Below are 20,277 nucleotides of genomic sequence, written 5' to 3'. Positions count from 1 at the left end.
GACTCTATGTGGAAACAGGACCTTTAAAGATATAAGTAAGGTAAAATGAGATCAGAAGGGGGGGGTCAAGTGTCATATGACTAGTGTCATTTCAGAAAGATATTAGGACATAGACATATACAGAGGGAGCCTGGTGCAAAGACATAATGTAAAGATGGCCATATGCAAGTTAAGGAGAGAGGTGCTGCGAATCAAACCCATCCTGCCAACTCTGATCTTAGACTTCCAGCTTCAGAACTCTGAGAAAAGAAATTCCTAATGGTTAGGACACTGTCTCTGGTATTTTGTTACTGCTGCTCTGGTAAAACAATATGCCTATTAAATAGTAAGAAATTATATTATAAGAAAAAAAAAACGCTCCCCGCTTGAAAAAATAAAAATGAAAGTCACGACCTAGATGGGAATTTCGAAAACAAAGTATATCCTGGTAAAAGGGAATGTGAATAAAAGGTATCCAAAGAACTAAGCCTTAAAATTATTATTCTTTGAAGGAGTCTCAGTTTTTTTTAAGCGTTGCCCACTCCCAAACAAAAACAACATTAATCTGCAATAAAAGAAAAGCAGACATGTTGTAAGATAAAATCTATATAGATATTAAAGAAAAAATGGATTTGATAAACTTTGCAATAATGGTAGGTTTTTTTAACAATAGTGTCTTAGATTCTCAGGAATGTGGTATTCACTTGCTTCCTAGGGGAATTTCAGTAGAAAAATTTAAACACTGTATTACATACATTTGATGTTTCCTAAATATTCTTTCTTCTATAAAGGTACTCTGAATTATTCTAGGCCAGGCACTTTGAAAGATGCCAAGAATAAAAGACACAAACGGGCTCTATTCCCAGCCTTGTTAATTTTCTAGGGAAGTGGATGATTCCAGGTTAGGGATATGTGTTCCAATGCCAGGGGAAGGGGGCAAATAAACAAAGTTCCACCTTTGAACAACTGCAACATGTGTTGGGGTCTGAAAAGAAACCACCCATGGAGAATATTCCTGGAGCATGCTCATTCTCCCTGCACATCCTTCAGTCCTTCTAGGCTAAGACACTGGAGTGAAGCATAACTCTACATACTCCCTTCCCTCCCCCAGCTTCTTGGTGCATTCAACATCTGAATAAAGCCTGAGAATCAAAAGGAAGAGAGAGCAGTCGGGCTACCTTAACATGCAGGTGTAGTTGCCCGTGTCATTGAGGAGGGTGGGCCGGAACCAGAGCACGTCTTTCTCCTTACTGATGCGATTCTCAGGGAGGCGGAAGTTAATGGGCTCCTCGAGGTCCCGGTCCTGCCTAGTCCAATACCAGATCAGAGTAAGGCCAGCTGAATGGGCTGTGCTGTAGTTAAACTTTAAGAAGTGTTCAAAGAGCGGGCACTTGATGCGAGCGGGCTCATCTTCGAATACTTGGATTTGCCTCATGGTATCAAGTCCCCAGTCATCGCAGCGTTCTAGAATAATCAAAAGGAAAGAAAAGGGAAGATGGGTCACTTCAAAATAAAGTCCTCCAGAGGACACTTTCTCCTTAGGATACCTAATCTTTTCCAGGTATCTCCTTCACTGGTCCCTCCAATAAATGCATATAAGAAACACCACTAGTGAAAGAAATTGCTTCTTTCCATTTCTTCATTGTCTTTTGGATATCTTCTGGATAAACATTTGATCTGACAGCTTGATCCTGTGAAACCCTACAAGGACTGAGGGAGATATCATCTGAAGAAGAAGTCATGTGCTTTCTCACTTCCTGGAGACAGGGAAGTCCTTAGGAGGAAATTGTTTTTTTGTGTGTTTTTTTTTTTAATTAATTAATTAATTAATTAATTTAGATTCTTTTTTTTATTATTAGTTGTTCAAAACATTACAAAGCTCTTGACATACCATATTTCATACATTTGATTCAAGCAGATTATGAACTCCCATTTTTGCCCCGTATACATATTGCAGATTCACATTGGTTCCACATCCACTTTTTTTACATACTGCCATACTAGTGTCTGTTGTATTCTGCTGCCCTTCCTATCCTCTACTATCCCTCCTCCCCTCCCTTCCCCTCTCCTCCCATCTTCTCTCTCTACCCCATCTACTGTAATTCATTTCTCTCTCTTGTTTTTTTTTCCCCTTTCCCCTCACTTCCTCTTATATGTAATTTTGTATAACAATGAGGGTCTCCTTCCTTTACCATGCAATTTCTTAGGAGGAAATTGTAACTGATAATCTAGGTGGGAGAGAGAGAAGTCTCTGTGTTCCCACATCTCCTGTTTTGGGGGCTGGATCTGCACTATCCAATAGAAATATAATTTTAGATACCCAGTCACCTCATGAAAGAAGCAGGTGAAATTAATGTTAATAATGTATTTTTTAGCCATAGTATATCCAAGATATCCGAAAAAAAGTTAATGAGTCATTTTACATTTGCATTCTTTTTGCAGTAGATCTTCAACATTCCATTTATTTTACACTTAAATTACAACTTCACCAGGGCTAACCATTCAGGGATCATACGGGATACAGTACTGAGCAGCGTGACTACAGACCTTAAGAAGTCAAGGTCTCCAGGATGCTCACTGGGGAATAAAAGTGCTAGTGGTTCAAAGATTGAGAGTCAAACAAAATTAACAGTGTGTTTCAGAATTTATTTTTTATAATGAAAAATAATCACTCAATTCAGGAAAAAAACACATGATAATTACTTCTTTTCTTATGAGTGGAATCTGAGTGGAGGGCAAAAACAGAAGAGATTACAAGGGCAATGGGAGTCCTATAAGCCCCCTCCCTCCAAATTATCTTATGATAGCTTTATTTGTTTCTTGTATCCCTTACATACATTCTAACTATATAGTCTTCCATACATTTCAGTTTTCCTGCTAAGTAGAATAATTGGAAAGACATACATAGTGTCATATGGAAAATGATTGTCATTTTAAAATAAAATGGTTACATCACTCCTTTAATTACACCCAACGGAATAGAGATTGCCATACAATGATGCCAAACCTAAAAATATATAAAGATGCTTTCTTTCAAGTGTAATTAATTCCATACTTCTTTTTCTCCTTAATTGTATCAATTCCACTGACTCTACACCTAATTTCACTTCAGTGGAATATATTCTTATGTTTGACAGTCTTCAGACATTTTTTTCATCATCTTATTCTTCTAAGAATAAATAAATATATAAAGCTCTAAGTGTTAACACTTTGTTTCTTCTGGAATGAGTTTTATTATGATTTTAATATATACAATTCAGGTTAGATTTTCAGTTTTATAAGTATTTGTCAAATATAAAATTTCAGTGAAATCAGGTATTCATAATTGGATGGGTTGGTTCTAAATGAGAGGAGTTAAGTATCAGTTGAAAATTAATTGTTAATATATAAGCATTGAGGAAAATTTTCATGGCCAGAAAAAAAATGTCACTCAATTCTTTAAATTCCTTCAGCGATGTGCCCAGATTATGTATTTTAACATCAAAATTATTTTTAATGATAATTTGACAATTCTGAAACACATAGCCTATTCAAAAAATATTTTAAAGGCCCCTTCCTTAATTCCTTCCAAAATCAACAACCTCTGCAATTTGAAACTGGGAGTCTTTCAATCAGGGAAAGTCTCTTTCCCATCCCTTGAATTTGGGCTGCCCCTTGTGACTTGTATTGGCCAACACAATGCAGCAAAAGCCACTGTGTGACAATCTGAGCCTTGGACTTTAAAGTTTTTGCTTTCTCTTGGAATCATGTCACCACTATGAGAACAAGCCCTGGAAAGCCGACTAGTAAATAAGAGTACACATGGGGTAGAGCTGAGGCAGCCCTGCTGCAGCTGGACAGCTCCAGAAGCACAGCTATCCAGTCCTTCCACAACTGAAAAAGATGCCAGAGGAAGCCCAGCCTGGATCAAACTGTGCCTGGCAACCTATGGTCTCATGAGCAAAAATACATGTGGAACAAATAAAATGAAATTTTGCCATTTAAGTTGGTGATTGTTAGGCAACATTTTTGTAGCACTAGATAATTGGTAGAACAACTAAATGGTAGTTATTTTACTTTAAATGAAAGCAAAGAATTTGAATCTTTCTGACTTGAAAAAAAAAATGACATTTAAGTAATAAATCTCCGGGAAATGAAACTGTTTTTTCAAGACTCAACAAATGACTATTTTTCTATGCTTTCATTAGAATTACCTTTTAAAATCCAACATATAGAGAGAACTGGGAAGATCAAAAAGTTGTTTACATCTTTATACATTTGTGATACCAGTACATATTTTTAAATGAAAAAAAAAATAGTCTACCTTACCACATTCATTATTTATTTTAACACTGCAAAGTTGCAGAATTAGCTCATTCAGTTTATAGAAAACATACAACCATAGGTTTTCTGATAAATATGACACTTATAAACGCATCCAATATCATTTCTTTTTGAAGCAGCATTAAAACTAGAATAATTTTCATGCCAATACCAGGTAACAGCAAGAACATGAGAAACAAACATCAAAATGGGCAAGCTGTAGCCAGTTTATCAGAATTTAGAACACATATCATAAATCTGCAGGGAAAAGCTGGAGAACGAAATGATCTATAATTCAGGTGGTGAAAAGACCCAGGAACTTTCAGTATAAAGTGAGAAGTCATTAGTGCCATTCACCTATTTCTGGTTCTCCTCCCAGGAACATTATAAGATTGTACTTTTCTGAATCTCTGATGTAAGGAGAAGCTGTGTGACTTTGGCCAATATGGCAAGAGTGTCACTTGTAGTAGGTGTTTTAATGTCTAGGGTATATTTACCAACTTCCCCTTTCTTCTGCTGTGGCAAATATGAACACAAAACCTAAGACACACCCAGCTTGTTCCCTGATGTAACAGAGTAGATCTCTGTTATTAAGTCATAGATAACTTGCTTATTATCGCTGCCAATAATGTATCCTAACATGGCAAATGCAACCAGGTACCTCAAAACCAAGACTATGGGGAAAATGGTCAAACAAAGAGAATTGTATACAAGCTGCATCAAACCAGTTGTGTCATTTTTTCCAATCTCATTCTTCTAGTAACAATTTTCCCCACTCAGCTCCAAGGATGAGGTTATCTAAACTTTTACCCTTCAGGCAGGGTAATCTGACCAGCTTTTAAGTAGAAAGAGCTAACAATTTTAATATCACAGATTTTTTAACAGATTGTACAGTCATATCATCCAAGAGAAAAGCTCAAGGTTAACAAGCTTCACACCAACATTTAGAATTTCCAATCAACTTCTTAACTGCTTCTTCAATACAAACAGTTAACCCAAGAAGATGTCTTGAGAAAACAAAACAAAAAAAAGCTACTACAAAAAGTAGTTTTTGGGGAAATAAAGAAAACTTTGAGTGAACTAAAATTATTAAACGAGTATTTTTAAAAAGAAAATAGTTTTTAAAATTATCATTAATTTCAGAGAGAAAGGAACCTACTACATTCCTGAAAGAGGAACAAGAAGCTGTAATAAGGAATATGCAGAAAAACAAGGAGCTGGTTGAAACTAAAAATGATTATAAAGGTAATATAGCATATACATGTAATGTGATATAATATTATAAATGTAAAACCCAAATTGATGGTTCGTTTGGAAGTTGAGGATTCCCTAAAAGGCAGAGGAGAAAAAAAATTGAAAATAAACATAAAAGTTATAAGAGCAGCCAGAAATTTCAACAATTCAATAGTATAAGCCCCAAAGTAGGGAAAAACAGAAAAAAGAAAAATCTTAATAAAATAATCAAAAGAAATAAAAAGTCTAGACCCAAAGTACACAATTTTTAAAAATTTAAAATAATCTATTATTATACCCATTATTCCCCAGCATCAAAGAGGAAAACAGACTTACACTAATAAAATGTTTTGGCTACCAGAAAGTAAAAAGAGGTGGGGGATATGGGGTGTGGGGGCTGGCTAGAAAACGCAAGATTGGAAACTAGAAAATAATGGAGCAATGCATCTGAAGGAAAATTAATTCTAATCCTGAATCTAAAGCTGATGAAACAATGAAGTGTGAAGGTCCACCTTTTCAGAATCCTGAGGACGCAGTAGTTTTATTTCCCGTGTTCTCTTGATTAGATAGCTGTTGATGCATTTGTGCCACCAAAATGAGAAAATAAAGTAAGAAAGAGGAAAACACACGTTCCAGAACAGGGAATTCAAGAGAAAGAAGGAATGATCCTCAGAATGATGGGGAAGATAACCAAGATGACAGCTGTGTAGAAGACTTAGTGATGAACCAGTACATTTACTGGGAATCAGCAATAAAGAGAAAACATACAGAAATTGGTAGAGTATCTGACGACATGAGTGGTGTGAGAAATTACACAGAAAGGTAACCAAAAACTATGAAAATGGTTACCAAATGACACAAACTAAGTAAGCATATTGAAAAATGCAACTAATAACTTTAGAGAATAAGAAAGATAACATAATCATAATTCACTAACATATAAAGACATATTAATTAAATGGTTATTGACTCTAGCAAATATGCAATAGTATTATATAGAGAAGAATGGATAGGGAATAGGGGATAGCTGTATTTACTCCTCATTTACTGTATTTTTTTTAATTGGTTTTAGGTAAATATAGATACAATACCTTTATTGTATGTATGTATGTATGTATGTATGTATGTATTTATTTTGTAGTGCTTAGGATCAAACCCAGTGCCTCACATGTGCTAGGCAAGTGTTCTATCACTGGGCTACAACCCCAGACCCCATTTACTGTAATTTTTTAAAAGTAAAAATAAAATACTTATAGTTGAGTGAATGAAAAATAATATAAACAAATTAGTTATCAAAGTATAGATAGGAAATGTTAGAAGCAATAAATAAAATATTCAAAAGTTCTTACCTCTGAGGAGGATAGCTAGTGGGAGTCAGGAAATTTAAGCAGAAAGAATGCAATCACTTGGGTACAGGTCTTCTAATATATGGATCTTAAAACAATCACTAAGCATGACTTTCTTTGAAAATAATAATTAGAAATAAAAAGAAGGAATGAGGAAGGAAATATCTACCCCATAATACAATTGGCAAAGTCATTGCCAGTGTCAGATCATCCCATTTGCACCTCCTTTCTCTTAGGAGAAGTCTTGATTTTGGTTTTTAATTCCAAAAAAATGTGTTGGCATGTATTGGTATGATAGTCATTTCAATTTCTAAGTATAAAGTATGTGATTAAAAAGAGTAAAGAGACAGACAGACAGTTGGACAGCAGATGCAGGCTGGAACTTCACCATCTTAGGTTTGTGGTCTAGATGAAATCAGATGTCCCTGCCTTCTGTATTTCATAAAGACATTCCTTATGCTGTTTCCAAAGGCATCTCCCTTCTCTGAATTGGTTGGCCCCAATCAAATGATGGCACGGGCAATTTTTAAATGAAAATTATCATCCGTTAGGCCACAGCACTGTGCAATTTATCTCAATTCACATCAGAAAAACTTGGGCCACATATCATAGTTCTAATGCCATGATTTGTTGCTACAGGAACACTGATAAACTGGAGAGAAAAAGGAAGCTCTGCTAGAGGTTAACAGTGCTATTATTAATGGAGACTTTCTGACCCCTCTATTACAATGTGTCACTTAGTCCTTGGAGGTCTCCATAGCCCTGAACAATGAATAATTGTAAGACAGACGAAGAGTGAAAGGTAGCTTTTTCTTTTGTAAAGTAGGATCTGACTAAGAAAGAGGAGATAGGGAAAACAAACAAACAAACAAAAAAAAACTAGCATGTAATTGCCAACTACAAGCAGGTACTCAGTCAGGCAGACAGTGTAGGAGGAGGTATCAAACAGACTTTGGGTATTCCAAGGATAGACTGGAAAGACTGGCTGGATGCACATTAAGCCTGTTATCTCTTCCTTGGCCCATGTGAAAACTACATATCCCCAGTAGTAGGGTTGGGGTCATGTGATTTGTTCTAATTAATGGAATATGCCCAGAAAGGACACGCAACATGAACACTGATATGTGATCTTTGGTGCTTTCTCTTTTCCTTATAGGGAGATCCTGAAAAGTAGACTTTTTTTTTTTTTTTTTTTTTTTTTTTTTGGTACCAAGGATTGAACTCAAGGCCTCTTGACCATGGAGCCCCATCCCCAGCCCTATTTTGTATTTTATTTAGAGACAGGGTCTCACTGAGTTGCTTAGTGCCTTGCCATTGCTGAGGCTGGCTTTGAACTTGCAATCCTCCTTTTTCAGCCTCCTGAGCAGCTGAGATAAGAGGCATGCACCAACGCACCTGCTAATAGCAGATGTTTTTTAAAAGGATAGCATCACAAGAAGGAAGGAGCATGTATCCCTGTATTGAGCAGAGCTACTTACGAATGCCATATCACATTCAAGGGACGGTGATGTGAGCAAAAAATAAACCCATATTGTATTAAGGTACTGAGATTCATCATAACGACTGGTATTGCATATTGTATATTCTGAATAATAAGGGTGAATTTTCGTTTCATAACATAATAAATCAAGAATAAACGCTTTTTAAAACAGTATTTGTTAAAAGTCCTTACATACTAAAATTTAATTACAGATCAATCACCAAGATTCTGGTTGATTCCATTGACTTAATTTGTTTTCAATCAAATTAAATTGAGTACATTTTGGAAAAGACATAATTATACCTGTTATGTGACTCTTTTACGTTATATTTCATGGACCAAATGTATATGTCTAGAAAAAGAATAAGACTCCTTTACAATAGGGAGTGAAAGTATTTGTATTAGTATTCATAAGCATTAGCAAAAATGCAATTATTATTAAGCTTTTTCTTTGGGGTATTTGTCCATTTGAAATTTGTTCTGTGAGCTTTTAAGTTTTTCTCGCCAGCTACCTAAGGGTGTTTTGTCAGAGCTTTTTAAATTATTCAATGAACAAATAAAAATAAAATCTATGGCAACAGGCTGGAGTGTCATGTAATACCAAATTAATTATATGATTCACTGCAGGCACCAGCCTCAGAAAAGACAGGGAAAGGCTGTTATGCAAATAGATTTCTCTCTAATAACAGCAAAGAGAATTTAGCAAATTACTGGCACACTGAATTACTTTTTGTTTAAAATGCCCCTTCTTATCCAGTTTACTCCACAGTGGAAGTCCTTTCTAAATTGGCCCTTCAACATGGGGGAACAACAAAGTCATCATTTCTCTCAGCCAAAGGGTTTCTTAAGGCTGCGACTTGGTGGCACAGAGGACTAATGGAAATGTGCAAAGCCTCGGGAAGCCAAGTCACTGGAAAATCCACCCCACGCTCCTGACAGCAATTAGCATTTATATAGCAGGGTATACATTTTAACTAATTAATCTCACAACACCCTCTCGGCTTTCATGCCCATTCCCACATTACATGCCAGGAAACGGAGACAGAGAGATTAATTGACTTACTTTTGCCTGAGTGGTAGCACAAATAAAAGCTGCCTGAACATAGATCTAGGATGCTTGTCCCAAATCTAAGCTCACACATTCAAAGCAGGATTATTTCCCACAGGAAAGTTGCTCATATATTTGTATTTATTAAATATTTATTGAGACCTGTGAGCAAGGCATTGTGCTGAATGCTGGGGTAGAGACACACAACTACAATGACTGAGGAAGCTCAGGTATGTGAAAGAGAGAGCAAATGCTGGAATTGTGGAAGGCCCAAGGTAGAGTTACTTTCCATGTGTAATTATTTGCCATGTGCAACTTACAGGTAATATGATCTTGAATAAAATGCTTCTCCTTTTAAACTTTGTTTCTGCTCATGCAACCTACTTGTATTACAGTGCTATATGAGAACTAAAGGGGCTAGTGATATGAAAGGAGTCAGCCTATGTGTGTTAGTAAGTTTTCTCATGCTGTAACAAGTGCTTGAGTTAAATCAATTTAAACCAGGAAAGGTTTAAGACAGTGGAATGGATCTGACATAACGTCCCTATGTACATATATGAATATACCACAGTGAATCTCAAGACTGGGATCCTAATTGGAATTAGAGATATTCCATGTTTGTATAAACATGTCAGAATAGATTCTGCTGTCATGTATAACTAAAAAGAACAAATTAAAAATAACTAAATAAAAAGGAAAGGTTTATTTTGGCTCTTAGTTTTAAGGATTTTAGCTCATGGTTACTTGACCCTGTTGCTTTTAGCCTGTGACAACATAGTATGAGATAGAGGAGGCTTTTTTACCTCATGGTGGCCAGAAAGCAAAGAGAGAAAAAGAGGAAGACACTAGGGTCCCAGTGTCCCCTTCCCATCCCCCCCCCGCCCCGTGCACCAACTTCCTCTTACCAGGCCCCACCTCTTAAAGATTTCACTACCTCCAAATAGTGTCATGCAATACAGACTAAGTCTTCAACATATGAGATTTTAGGAAACATTCAGATCCAAACTACAGCAATATGTTAGCTGAATCTGCATGATAAATTTGAGTCTAGCTCATGGAAAAGTTAACAATCTTTAAAAAATGATGGCATACACACTATTAATTAAGGAAAATGAACTAAGTGATTACTTCCAAACAAAAGCATGAAAATATGTTTTGTTATGTTATATGATATTGTACCATACCATACTATACCATAATATATGATTATAAACAAGGTGGAGGATGGAGGTGGTAGTCCTGAGACTAGGTTGAGGTTACTACCAGTCACTTCTTATATTCCAAACTGGAACCCAATGTCAATGACCCAATCACTTTAAAAATCCTTCCATCAGCAGGTTTTAGTCATTGAATCTAAGCTGAAAGCAGAGACTAAGTCAAACAGAAGGGCTGGTTTTATATCCATTCTGATGTTTTTTTTGTTTGTTTGTTTGTTTTTTCCTAGTGGTATATATGACTCTTCAGAAAATGTTGACCTAGGACTGTGATCACAAGAGAATCCCAGGTACAATCAAACTGTTTAGTTGGCTAGCCACAGGGAGTAAGAAGGACAAAAAATAAAATAAAGTTAAGTGTGAAAATGAGTTTCTGATTCAGAGAGGAATTCCAGTAAAACATCAGCAGAAGCCTTGATAGAGGGGGCATATGGTATAGAGTATGGAATGTTAGGGTTGAGGATAAAGATATTATTATATTATCAGGCAGGCTCTGATACCTATTGGCTTGACTCATTCATGTAAAAATTATGTACTAATCATCCTACCACGTGCCCAGTACTAAAGCAGAAGCTTGTGGGGAAAAAAAGTTCTCATGGAGCTCACCTTCTAACACTGGGAAATTGACATACATAATTAACATGCTAAATAAAAAAAGGTACATATGATAGTATATTGGAAGATGATAAGTCAGTGGAGCAAAGACAAACACAGAACCCAGGAAGAAGGATCTGGAATGGGGGAGAGGCAGGGTATACAGTATTAGGAGGGAAGTCAGAGTAGGCATCATGACCAATGAAGTCCTTCATCCATTTGAACCTCGGTTTTCATATCTAAAAAAGGAAACTCATAGCGATACAAAACAGTTATACAAAGTGAGTGACCTTATGTGCTAGTCAGCTTTTTGTTGCTGTGACTAAAAACATAACAAAATCATCTTAGAGGAAGAAAAGTTTATTGGGCTCAGGCTTCATAGGCCCACTGCTCTGGACCTAGGAGAAAGCAAAACATGATGGTGGAAGGACCTGGCAGAGGAAAGCTCCTTAGTTCATGGCAGCCAGGAAGTAGAGAGAACAAGGAACCAGGAGTATAAGATATATTCCCCAAGGTCATGGGTCTAGTAACATACTTCCTTCAGCCACGCCCTATCTGCTACAGTTATCAGCCAGTCTTTCAAATTATCAATCCATCAAATGGATCAAGCCACTGATTGGGTTAAAGCTCTCATCATCTAATCATTTAATCTCTGAAAATCTCTATATTGCCTATCACATGAGCTTTTGGAGGGACACCTCCAACCATAACACCCTACAATATAATGTCCTACAAAGATGAGAATTTTTATGCATGTTGTTATGGTTTGACTACAAAGTATCCCCCCAAAATTCATGTCTGAGTTAATACAAGAATATTCAGAGGTAGAATGATTAGATTATGAGAGCTATGACCTAATCTGTACATTAATCCACTTGGATGGATTCACTGGGTGATAACAGTAGTCAGGGTGTGGCTAAAGGAAGTACATCACTGAAATTATGTCTTTGGGGTTTATATTTTATACTTGTCACCCCTCTCTCTCTCTGGCTGTCGTAAACTGAGCTTTTTTCCTCTGCCATGGCATTCTGCCTTACCTCAGACCAAGAGCTATGGAATTAGTGGAACATGAACAGAACCTCTAAAGCCATGAATCAAAGTAAACTTTTCTTCCTCTAAGTTGTCACTGTCAGGTCTTTTGGTCATAGTAACAAAAAGCTGACTAATGCTAGTTACAATTAATCTGTGAATTGAATATTCTATGTAACCTTTGGTAAATCATTTTTCTGTGGCAGATCTCCAGTCTGTGGTAAAAACTGCTGGACACATCACATTTACCAAATTCCCACCCTACCCACGTCCTTCTTCTGGAGTTGGGAATTTTCCAGTTGAGCACACAGTCATTCAGAACAGAGATGTCATTCTCCAATTGGCCTCTCACCTGGATGTGGTCAAGGGACTAAGTTCTGGTCAATGGAATAATTAAAATCATCATGGAGGTAGATTCCAGGAAACTTACTTGAAAGATACCGACATGTTCCTACAGTTCCTGTGCTCCTTCTACCACCCTCTTACTTCCATTTTGCTACTTAGCACCTGGTATGATGGCCAGAAGCTAAGTCATGGACCATAAGAATGACCAACATACACTTAAGATGATGAAATATGAAAGTGAAAGAAGATGGGACCTTGAATAACTTATGAAGGTACCTTACCAACCCTAAATTTTCTATTTCTAGATTTTAAATGAGAAATAAGCTTTTTTTTTTTTTTTTTAAATATTTCTTTCACTCAAAGTGTGGCCCAGGACCCATCAAGATCATCAGCATTTTAGAGTGGCTACAGGAACTACAGACCTTCAAACCTACTGACAAGAACCTTCATTTTAAAGATCTTCAGGCAATCCTTATCCATACTAAAGATGGAGAAACATTAGTTTACACCACTCTTTTGTTTTGAATCTCCTTATTGATAGCTGATCATCCCAAATCCTAAGGGTTTTTATCCATTCCATGAGTTGAAGTCTCTTTGATTGATATTTAAATTTGAAAAATATATTATTTTTGTTTCTCAGGGAAAAAATATTTAAAATAGCTGTGTATTTCTCTAACATTGTCCTATAATAAATCATCAATTTTCAAAATGAAAAATCTGCAAACAGTATTTATGTAGAAAATGATTTACAGTAGGAAAATATTATTAAAACAAGATTTTTTTTTTTTATTTGGGGGAGAAAAAAACAAAAGTGTCAAAGGCATAGAAAATGTTTCTGAGAATTCTTATTTGTCAAGTAAGCCATCAGAAGGGAAGTGACAAGCTGGGGGCTGGAGAGGGCTGGAGAGGCTATGGCATCCGTCATCCATCCTCATGTTGCTTTTACTGTTCAATAACACCGAGCTAATAACTCAGCAGATGGCTTTCCTGGACCAGATAATTAGAAATACCTTACTTCCACCAAAAAAGGGAGTTTTCTTGATTGAGTAATTTGAAGAAAATAGGAACTAGCCCTGGGCAGATGATAACAGATGATAAGATTTGCCTGATAAGGAAAGAATGCCAAATTCTGAACAAGGATTTGCATTGGGGAGGAAAATCCACAAGGCACAGCTTCCGAATAGCAGGCATGATTAGAGATCTTCCTGAACAAGTTCTACACCCAGTGGTGTACTACTCCTCCCTGTGACACAGGGTATTTATATTTACACTGTCCTGCCCATTTTCTACCCGTTTTCTACCCATTTCTACCCATTGTCAGGGCTGGCTAGCTAAATTTAAAAAGCCTTACCAGATAATCAAAAATAAAGAAAAGGGGGTGAGGGGAGAGAGGAGAAAAGGAAGAACTGAAAAAGTTAATGAAGCCCCCCTACACACACACACACACACACACACATCAGATGAGAACGAACCTATGAAATTTAAATTCAGAAATATAGTAGCTAATACATTGTTATAAAATGAAATTATCTAGTGGATGGCTTAGGGTTGGGATCTTTCCTAACGATTATTACTGGATCAAACTATGATCTCTGAACACAGTCTTCATCCATTCCCTGCTGTGCTGAGGTTCCTCTCTCTCCCTCTGAGAACACAAACATCACTTTCTACAAATCTTCCTTGTGGCAGAGGACATGAGCAAAGGTTCTAAGTCTAGAGGAGCTTCTAAGGGCTCCAGGCTCCTTCCTGGTCTCCATCAAATCATTTTACAACTGGTTTTACAGCACCCACCCTGAATTATCAGGCTTTACTGTCCAAGAAGGGTCCTGTAGCCACCCTGCCTGCTGCTGCACATAATAAGGAAGAATGTAGAGAGCAGCATCTAATCACCACCTAGAATAGCCTGCTTCTTCAATCATAGAGTCAGGAAGGGTTAGCAGGCTGAAGAAGGGATTCTGGGTACGCTGCCTTTGTACCATGGTTCCATTATTTTCCTTACAAAAAAATTACTGTAATGAGTATCCTCATGTGGCTGAAGGGAATGATTTTCTTTGCAGGGCTGTTGTGACAGTAAATAAACTGGCTTATGTCAAGTGTGGCACAGTACACTGGGGAAACTCTAAGCAGTCATTAGTTAGCTTTGGAGTTCCTTTTTTTTTTTTTCCCCCAAGCAATCTTTTCTAATCCATGATTAAGATATAAAGATTCAATTACAATTCTCATACAATAATCAAACACACTTTATTTTCCTTATTTTTTAATACATATTATTTATTCACGGTTCTATGAGTACTAGGGGCTATGAGCACAAACTCCAGAAAAGAATATGATTTCCTCCTTCAAATTTCCATTCAAGAAACAAACTGTTTGCACCGGAGGTAAATGTATTTCACATATTACTGTAGATTCCCAAAACATACTGATCTTAGATCTACGCACAGCCTCCAGTTCCAGTAGGACAATACCCCACTCCACAAATGCAGTGAATATACTCAAGAGACAGGTCTCAGAGATGGGACAATATTGTGTTGGGACCAAACCAAGTCCCGTATAGCCACAAACTGTTTTGCCTATGCTGTATACAATGGTAAGTCTCTGACCATCCCAGTTCTATTCCTTGTTCTGCTACATCCTAGCCATGTGATGATATTCAAATAATTAAATATCCCCATGTGTGAAAGAAGACTGTTGTGAAGGTGAAATGAGACTTGCAAAGTATTTAGCAGACAGCTCTCCATGTAAGGCCCTGTTGTGGTTAATATTATATTCCTCTCTCAATTCCAAACCGAGTCTGACCAATTTCAAACTGCATACAGCTCTACAAATACTGATGTAAAACTTATGATCTCTAGCAATGTGTTTGAGAGTGCTGGACTACAAAGGAGTTTTGAAAAAAAACATTTAGAAAAATTCTTTCTTATTACAACTACGCTAAGCCCAGAGAGCTGGCTTGATGAAAGACATGGAATACACTGCTAGTGCACATGTGGAATCATTCTTTTTCAGCCTAAATTTCCTGATCATTCCATTGCATCATCTCAGTAAAATATATTCTAAATCTGTAATGGCATAAATGTTCTCTGTTGATATTGAGAAATAGCAGAATAGAACATTTCCCTTCAAAACAGGATGAAAACAGCCAAGAATTCAAGCCAGAAGTCTGAAACTGATAATGTCACTAGTGGTCCACAGAAGACAACTGGGCATATGCTGTTTGGCCAGGCCACACAAGAACAAAGACTGTCTTCATCTTTGTCACTCTGTAGGTGAAGAAGCTCACACATAGCTATTGCTGAGTCTAAAATCAAGCTAGAGCAACGCTTTTCATATACATGGTACTTGGGAAAAAAAGGATCATATACCTCAGTTTCCTCATAGGTAAGAGTCATAGAACAAAATAGGAAGCTAGTAAAATCACATACCCTACAGAATGGTTTTTAGGGGTAAATAGAATCATTCATGAAAATTCCACATGACCTCTGTGCTGGGGATAGAACTTAGTAGGTTTTAGTTACAATTATTATGTTCATTTTTTACAAAGGAGGATGTGAGAGCCTAGAAAGAGTTGTCAGAGAAAATGAATTATTTTTCATGTTTTGTTTGTTTTTGTTGAATTTTTATTGCATTTAGGGTAATCAAGGTCAAAACCTCCAAAATTAAGATTTGAGTTCTAAAATGTAGAAAGCAGGCTAAATGTGGACTCACTCCTCAGTCAGCCAAGATACCTCAACAATCACTTTTTTCTCTCAACAGCGGAATGGAAATTTAAAGTCCTCCAGGTACTCAGTGGTCTCTAGAAGCCCCCACTCCCAAGTCTCATGTTCCACACGAAGGTACAGGAGACTCATTGAGTAAAAGCATATCAGGGTCTTCAGCTTTCCATTAGGCTCCCTGATTTTCTTCCTCCAGATTTGTAGCCATATTCTTCGTACAAATACAAAATCAAAGGAAAGCACATCTGTGAGCCTTGCCAGCAAGCTCCCCAGCAATTCTGAGCAAATTGCTTGGAGTGAAAGGGAGCTTGCGATCTCCATCACCTGCCAGAGGAAGAGACGCAGGCTACAATCCTGCCACAGCATTTAACAGAGTCCTCACCTGTGAAATGCCAGTGCAGTCTCATCCAATTTTAATAACGTGTCAAGCATGTAGATTTTCTTGAAGGCTGGTAGTGACAAGCAGAAAACAAAAGATTCTGAGAGAAAAGTGAGTGAAGCAAGCATCAAAAGCTGGGAGCTGAGGGAGGGAGGTTCAAGCGGATGTCTGGCAGGTGAAGGATGGGGAGAAATAGGATGGCAGGAAGAATTCAAGAGGTGAGGGTTCCAAGTGGTTCAGTTTTCAGTGGTTACTCATCTAGACAGCAGAGTCCCCCCACCCATCCCCAAGAAGAACAGGATTTGGGAAGATAAAATGCTAAAGTGAAATAGCAGGCCAACTTTTCAAATATTTAGGTCATCTATAATCCAGTATACATCTTAGAAAACGGCTGCACATGTGAGCTGAAAGGGATCTTGGAAATCATTCAGTCCTACAACACAGAGGGACAAGCGGATGCCTGAGGTTAAAGGCTGGGTTAGTTACAGAGGAGGATGAAAATCTCCCAGACTACTAGATATTTGCTCTATAACACAATCATATAGTACTTCAGCATATAAAGCCAAACACAAAAGAGAGTTTATACTAACTACACTTAACACCAGTCTGTTTTCCTTTCTCCTAGGAGGTCAGTGTGTTATAGTGCTATGGTTAGACGTGAGGTATCCCCCAAAACCTCATATGTAAGAGGATGCAAAAAGGTTTAGAGGTGAAATAACTGGGTTAAGAGAGCCTTAATTCAACCAGTGTGTCAATCCTCTCATAAGAATTAACTGAGTGGTGACTGCAGGCAGGTAGGGTGTTGCTGGAGGAGGTGGGTTATTGGGGGTATGCCTGTGGGATATATATGTTGTGAGCTGAGCTTAGTCTCTCTCTGCTTCCCTGTTGTGATGTCCTGAGCTGCTTTTCTCTGCCACATTCTTCCAACATGATGTTCTGCCTCACTGTGGACCCCAAACAATGAAGTCTCCCATTTCTGGATTAAGACTTCTGTAACTTCGAGCCCCAAATAAACTTTTCCTCCTTAAAATTGTTCTTATCAGGTCTTTTCATCACAGCAGCAGAAAAGCTGACTAAAACATACAGTTTGGATCTCAAATGTTCCCCAAAGACTCATATGTTAAAAGCTTGGTTCCCAATGCAGCAGTGTTTAAAAAGAGGGGCTTTTGAAAAGCAATTGGGTAATGAGAGCTCTGATCCCATCACCAGATTAGTCCATTGGTGGATTCATTGAGGTGAGAAACTCTGCTCCACCACATGCTCCCCATCATGATGTTCTGCCTCAACACAGGCCTACTGTGAAAGGGGCAAGTGACCATTGAATAAAATCACAACTCAAAATAAATCTTTACTTCTTTAAGTTGTTTATGTTAAGTATTTTGTCATAGCTCCAAAAACCTAACACATAGAGATTAAATTTTTAAACTTTCATTTATATTCAGCTTCTTGATTCACTATAATCTTGAGGTTGAACATGTTTGTCTCTATCACATCTATTTCTGAAGAGGAAGCAGAAACTGGAAACCAACTTAACTGAAATCCACAGCTCTTAACACAAAGAAAGCAAAACAGGAAAACACACTTTTCTCCCATGTAGCAATAGCAAACATTTCAAAATGATCATATTTTCTGTCTCTTAAATAATCCTTTCAACTTATCTTGCATCCTTTCATGTCCTCACCACTGGCTATGCCAACAATGTTTTGTCATAGAAAAAAAAAAAAGCAAAATAATTACTGGAAAGTTGAAATTTTAAAATTAGAAAAATAGGTACTAGATCAGAAAAAGAGTCTGCAGTCACAGGCAGAGGATTTTCAGTGGCTTCACAGTACAACTATAACTGCCCAGGTATCTATCTCATGTGTCTCCAGGTGTATATACCAAAGGAACACTGTCAAGTCCAGAACACTCATCTGTGGGGACTTCTAGTCTCCCAATGCTGCATGGCAACACTGAGAGTGATGGTGTCTGCCTAGACAGATGTAACAGTTTTTATTTCCATACACTTGAAGGGAGGAAAATGTTTCAAATGCATCACTTAGGATTCATTGCCTTCTTTCCCACAGCATATTCCACCCAAGATTACAAATCCACGACTGCTAATGGTTAGCAATTCATCATAATCTTTAGTTTGGATGGCCATTTTAAACACTAGAGGTGGAGGTCACGACCCCATTTTGAGGTTTTGAAAGAGACTCTGAGGGGTACCTAGAAAGCTCACAGAGCTAATGGGCAGCAGATTTCTGAATCAGTCATCGCTCCATTGATCTCAGTCTCTCAGATAATATTCGGCTTTTTAGTTTCTAATTTGTAGGGATTCTGCTGATAATGTCACTAGTGGGCCATGGAAGACAACTGGGCATGTGCTCTGTTTGGCCAGGCCACACAAGAACAAAGACTATCTTCACCTCTGTCACTCTGTAGGTGAAGAAGCTCACACATAGCTATTGTTGAGTCTAAAATCAAGCTAGAGCAATGCTTCTCATGTACATGATACTTGGGAAAAAAAAGAATCCTGTACCTCAGTTTCCTCATAGGTCAGAGCCACAGAACAAAATAGGAAGCTATAAAAATCACATACCCCATAGAATGTTTTTTAGGGGTAACTAGAATCATTCATGAGAACTCCACATGACTTCTGTGCTGTGATAGAACTTAGTAGGTTTTAGTTACAATTATTACGTTCATTTTTACAAAGGAGGATATGAGAGCCTAGAAAGAGTTGTCAGAGAAAATGAATTATTTTTCATATTTTGTTTGTTTTTGTTTATTTGTTGAGTTTTTATTGCATTTACGGTAATCAAGGTCAAAACCTCCAAAATTAAGATTTGAGTTCTAAAATGTAGAAAGGAGGCTAAATGTGGACTCACTCCTCAGTCAGCAAAGATACTAAATTGTAGACCTTATATACAATTCCTTCTATCAAACACTCCACTCACTTTGATTCTTTATGTTAACAATCATCTCAAACCATGTTCTTTTCTTCTGTCCTGTAGCAAACTAGCTACTGATTCTTTCCTTGAATATAGAAATTCATTGTCAGAGAGACTTTTTAAACTTTCTCACCACTAAATACAGTTCCTGGGGTACATCTCTTTTCATTCCCTCTGGGAACAATGGCTCAGGGTCAGGACTCTGGTTTCTTGTCCTTATTTTGCCAGTGTGATTTCCATTATTAATCTAACTATCACCTCCACCTCTCAAATATCAGCTGCTTTTCAGATGTCAGATATTGGGATCTTTACATTTATTATTGCTTTAAATCTTCCTAAGAACTCTTCCAGATAGTTCTATTACTGGCTTTTTTTTTTTTTTTTCTTTGTGGATCTGAGGATTGAACCCAAAGGTGCTCTAACACTAAGCCACATCTGCAGTCCTTTTTGTTTTCTATTTTGAGACACGGTCTTGCTAAATTGCTGAGACTGGCCTAGAGTTTGTGCTTCTCCTGCCTCAGCTTCCCCAGCCACTGGGATTACAGGTCAGTGCCACCACACCTGGCTTTATTGGTTCCTTTTAAGAAACGAGAAGCATGATGCATTGGTAAGGGGTGTGTCTATGTGTTACCCAGCAAGTAAGTGGGAGATAGGGATTCTAATACACACCTGCCTCTTTCCA

The 20,277-nt window shown here is 37.4% G+C and overlaps 1 protein-coding gene across 6 annotated transcripts in view; it reads right to left on the bottom strand.

Annotated features, from left to right (window-relative positions):
- Window positions 1-20,277, bottom strand: part of LOC107154380 (interleukin 1 receptor accessory protein) — a 135,562-nt gene that overhangs the window by 53,303 nt on the left and 61,982 nt on the right. For all 6 annotated transcript variants that reach the window (XR_007347961.1, XR_007347962.1, XM_048804081.1 and 3 more), the window contains one exon: window positions 1,158-1,443. Coding sequence is in view for 4 of the 6 variants with exons in the window: in XM_048804081.1 (XP_048660038.1) it covers window positions 1,158-1,443 (286 nt within the window). In the remaining 2 variants the exon portion in view is untranslated. The remainder of the gene's footprint in view (window positions 1-1,157; window positions 1,444-20,277) is intronic.

This window comes from Marmota marmota, unplaced genomic scaffold, assembly GCF_001458135.2.
Source record: "Marmota marmota marmota unplaced genomic scaffold, marMar, whole genome shotgun sequence".
NCBI classification, from domain to species: Eukaryota; Metazoa; Chordata; class Mammalia; order Rodentia; family Sciuridae; genus Marmota; species Marmota marmota.
This window is presented reverse-complemented; position numbering and strand designations above follow the sequence as displayed.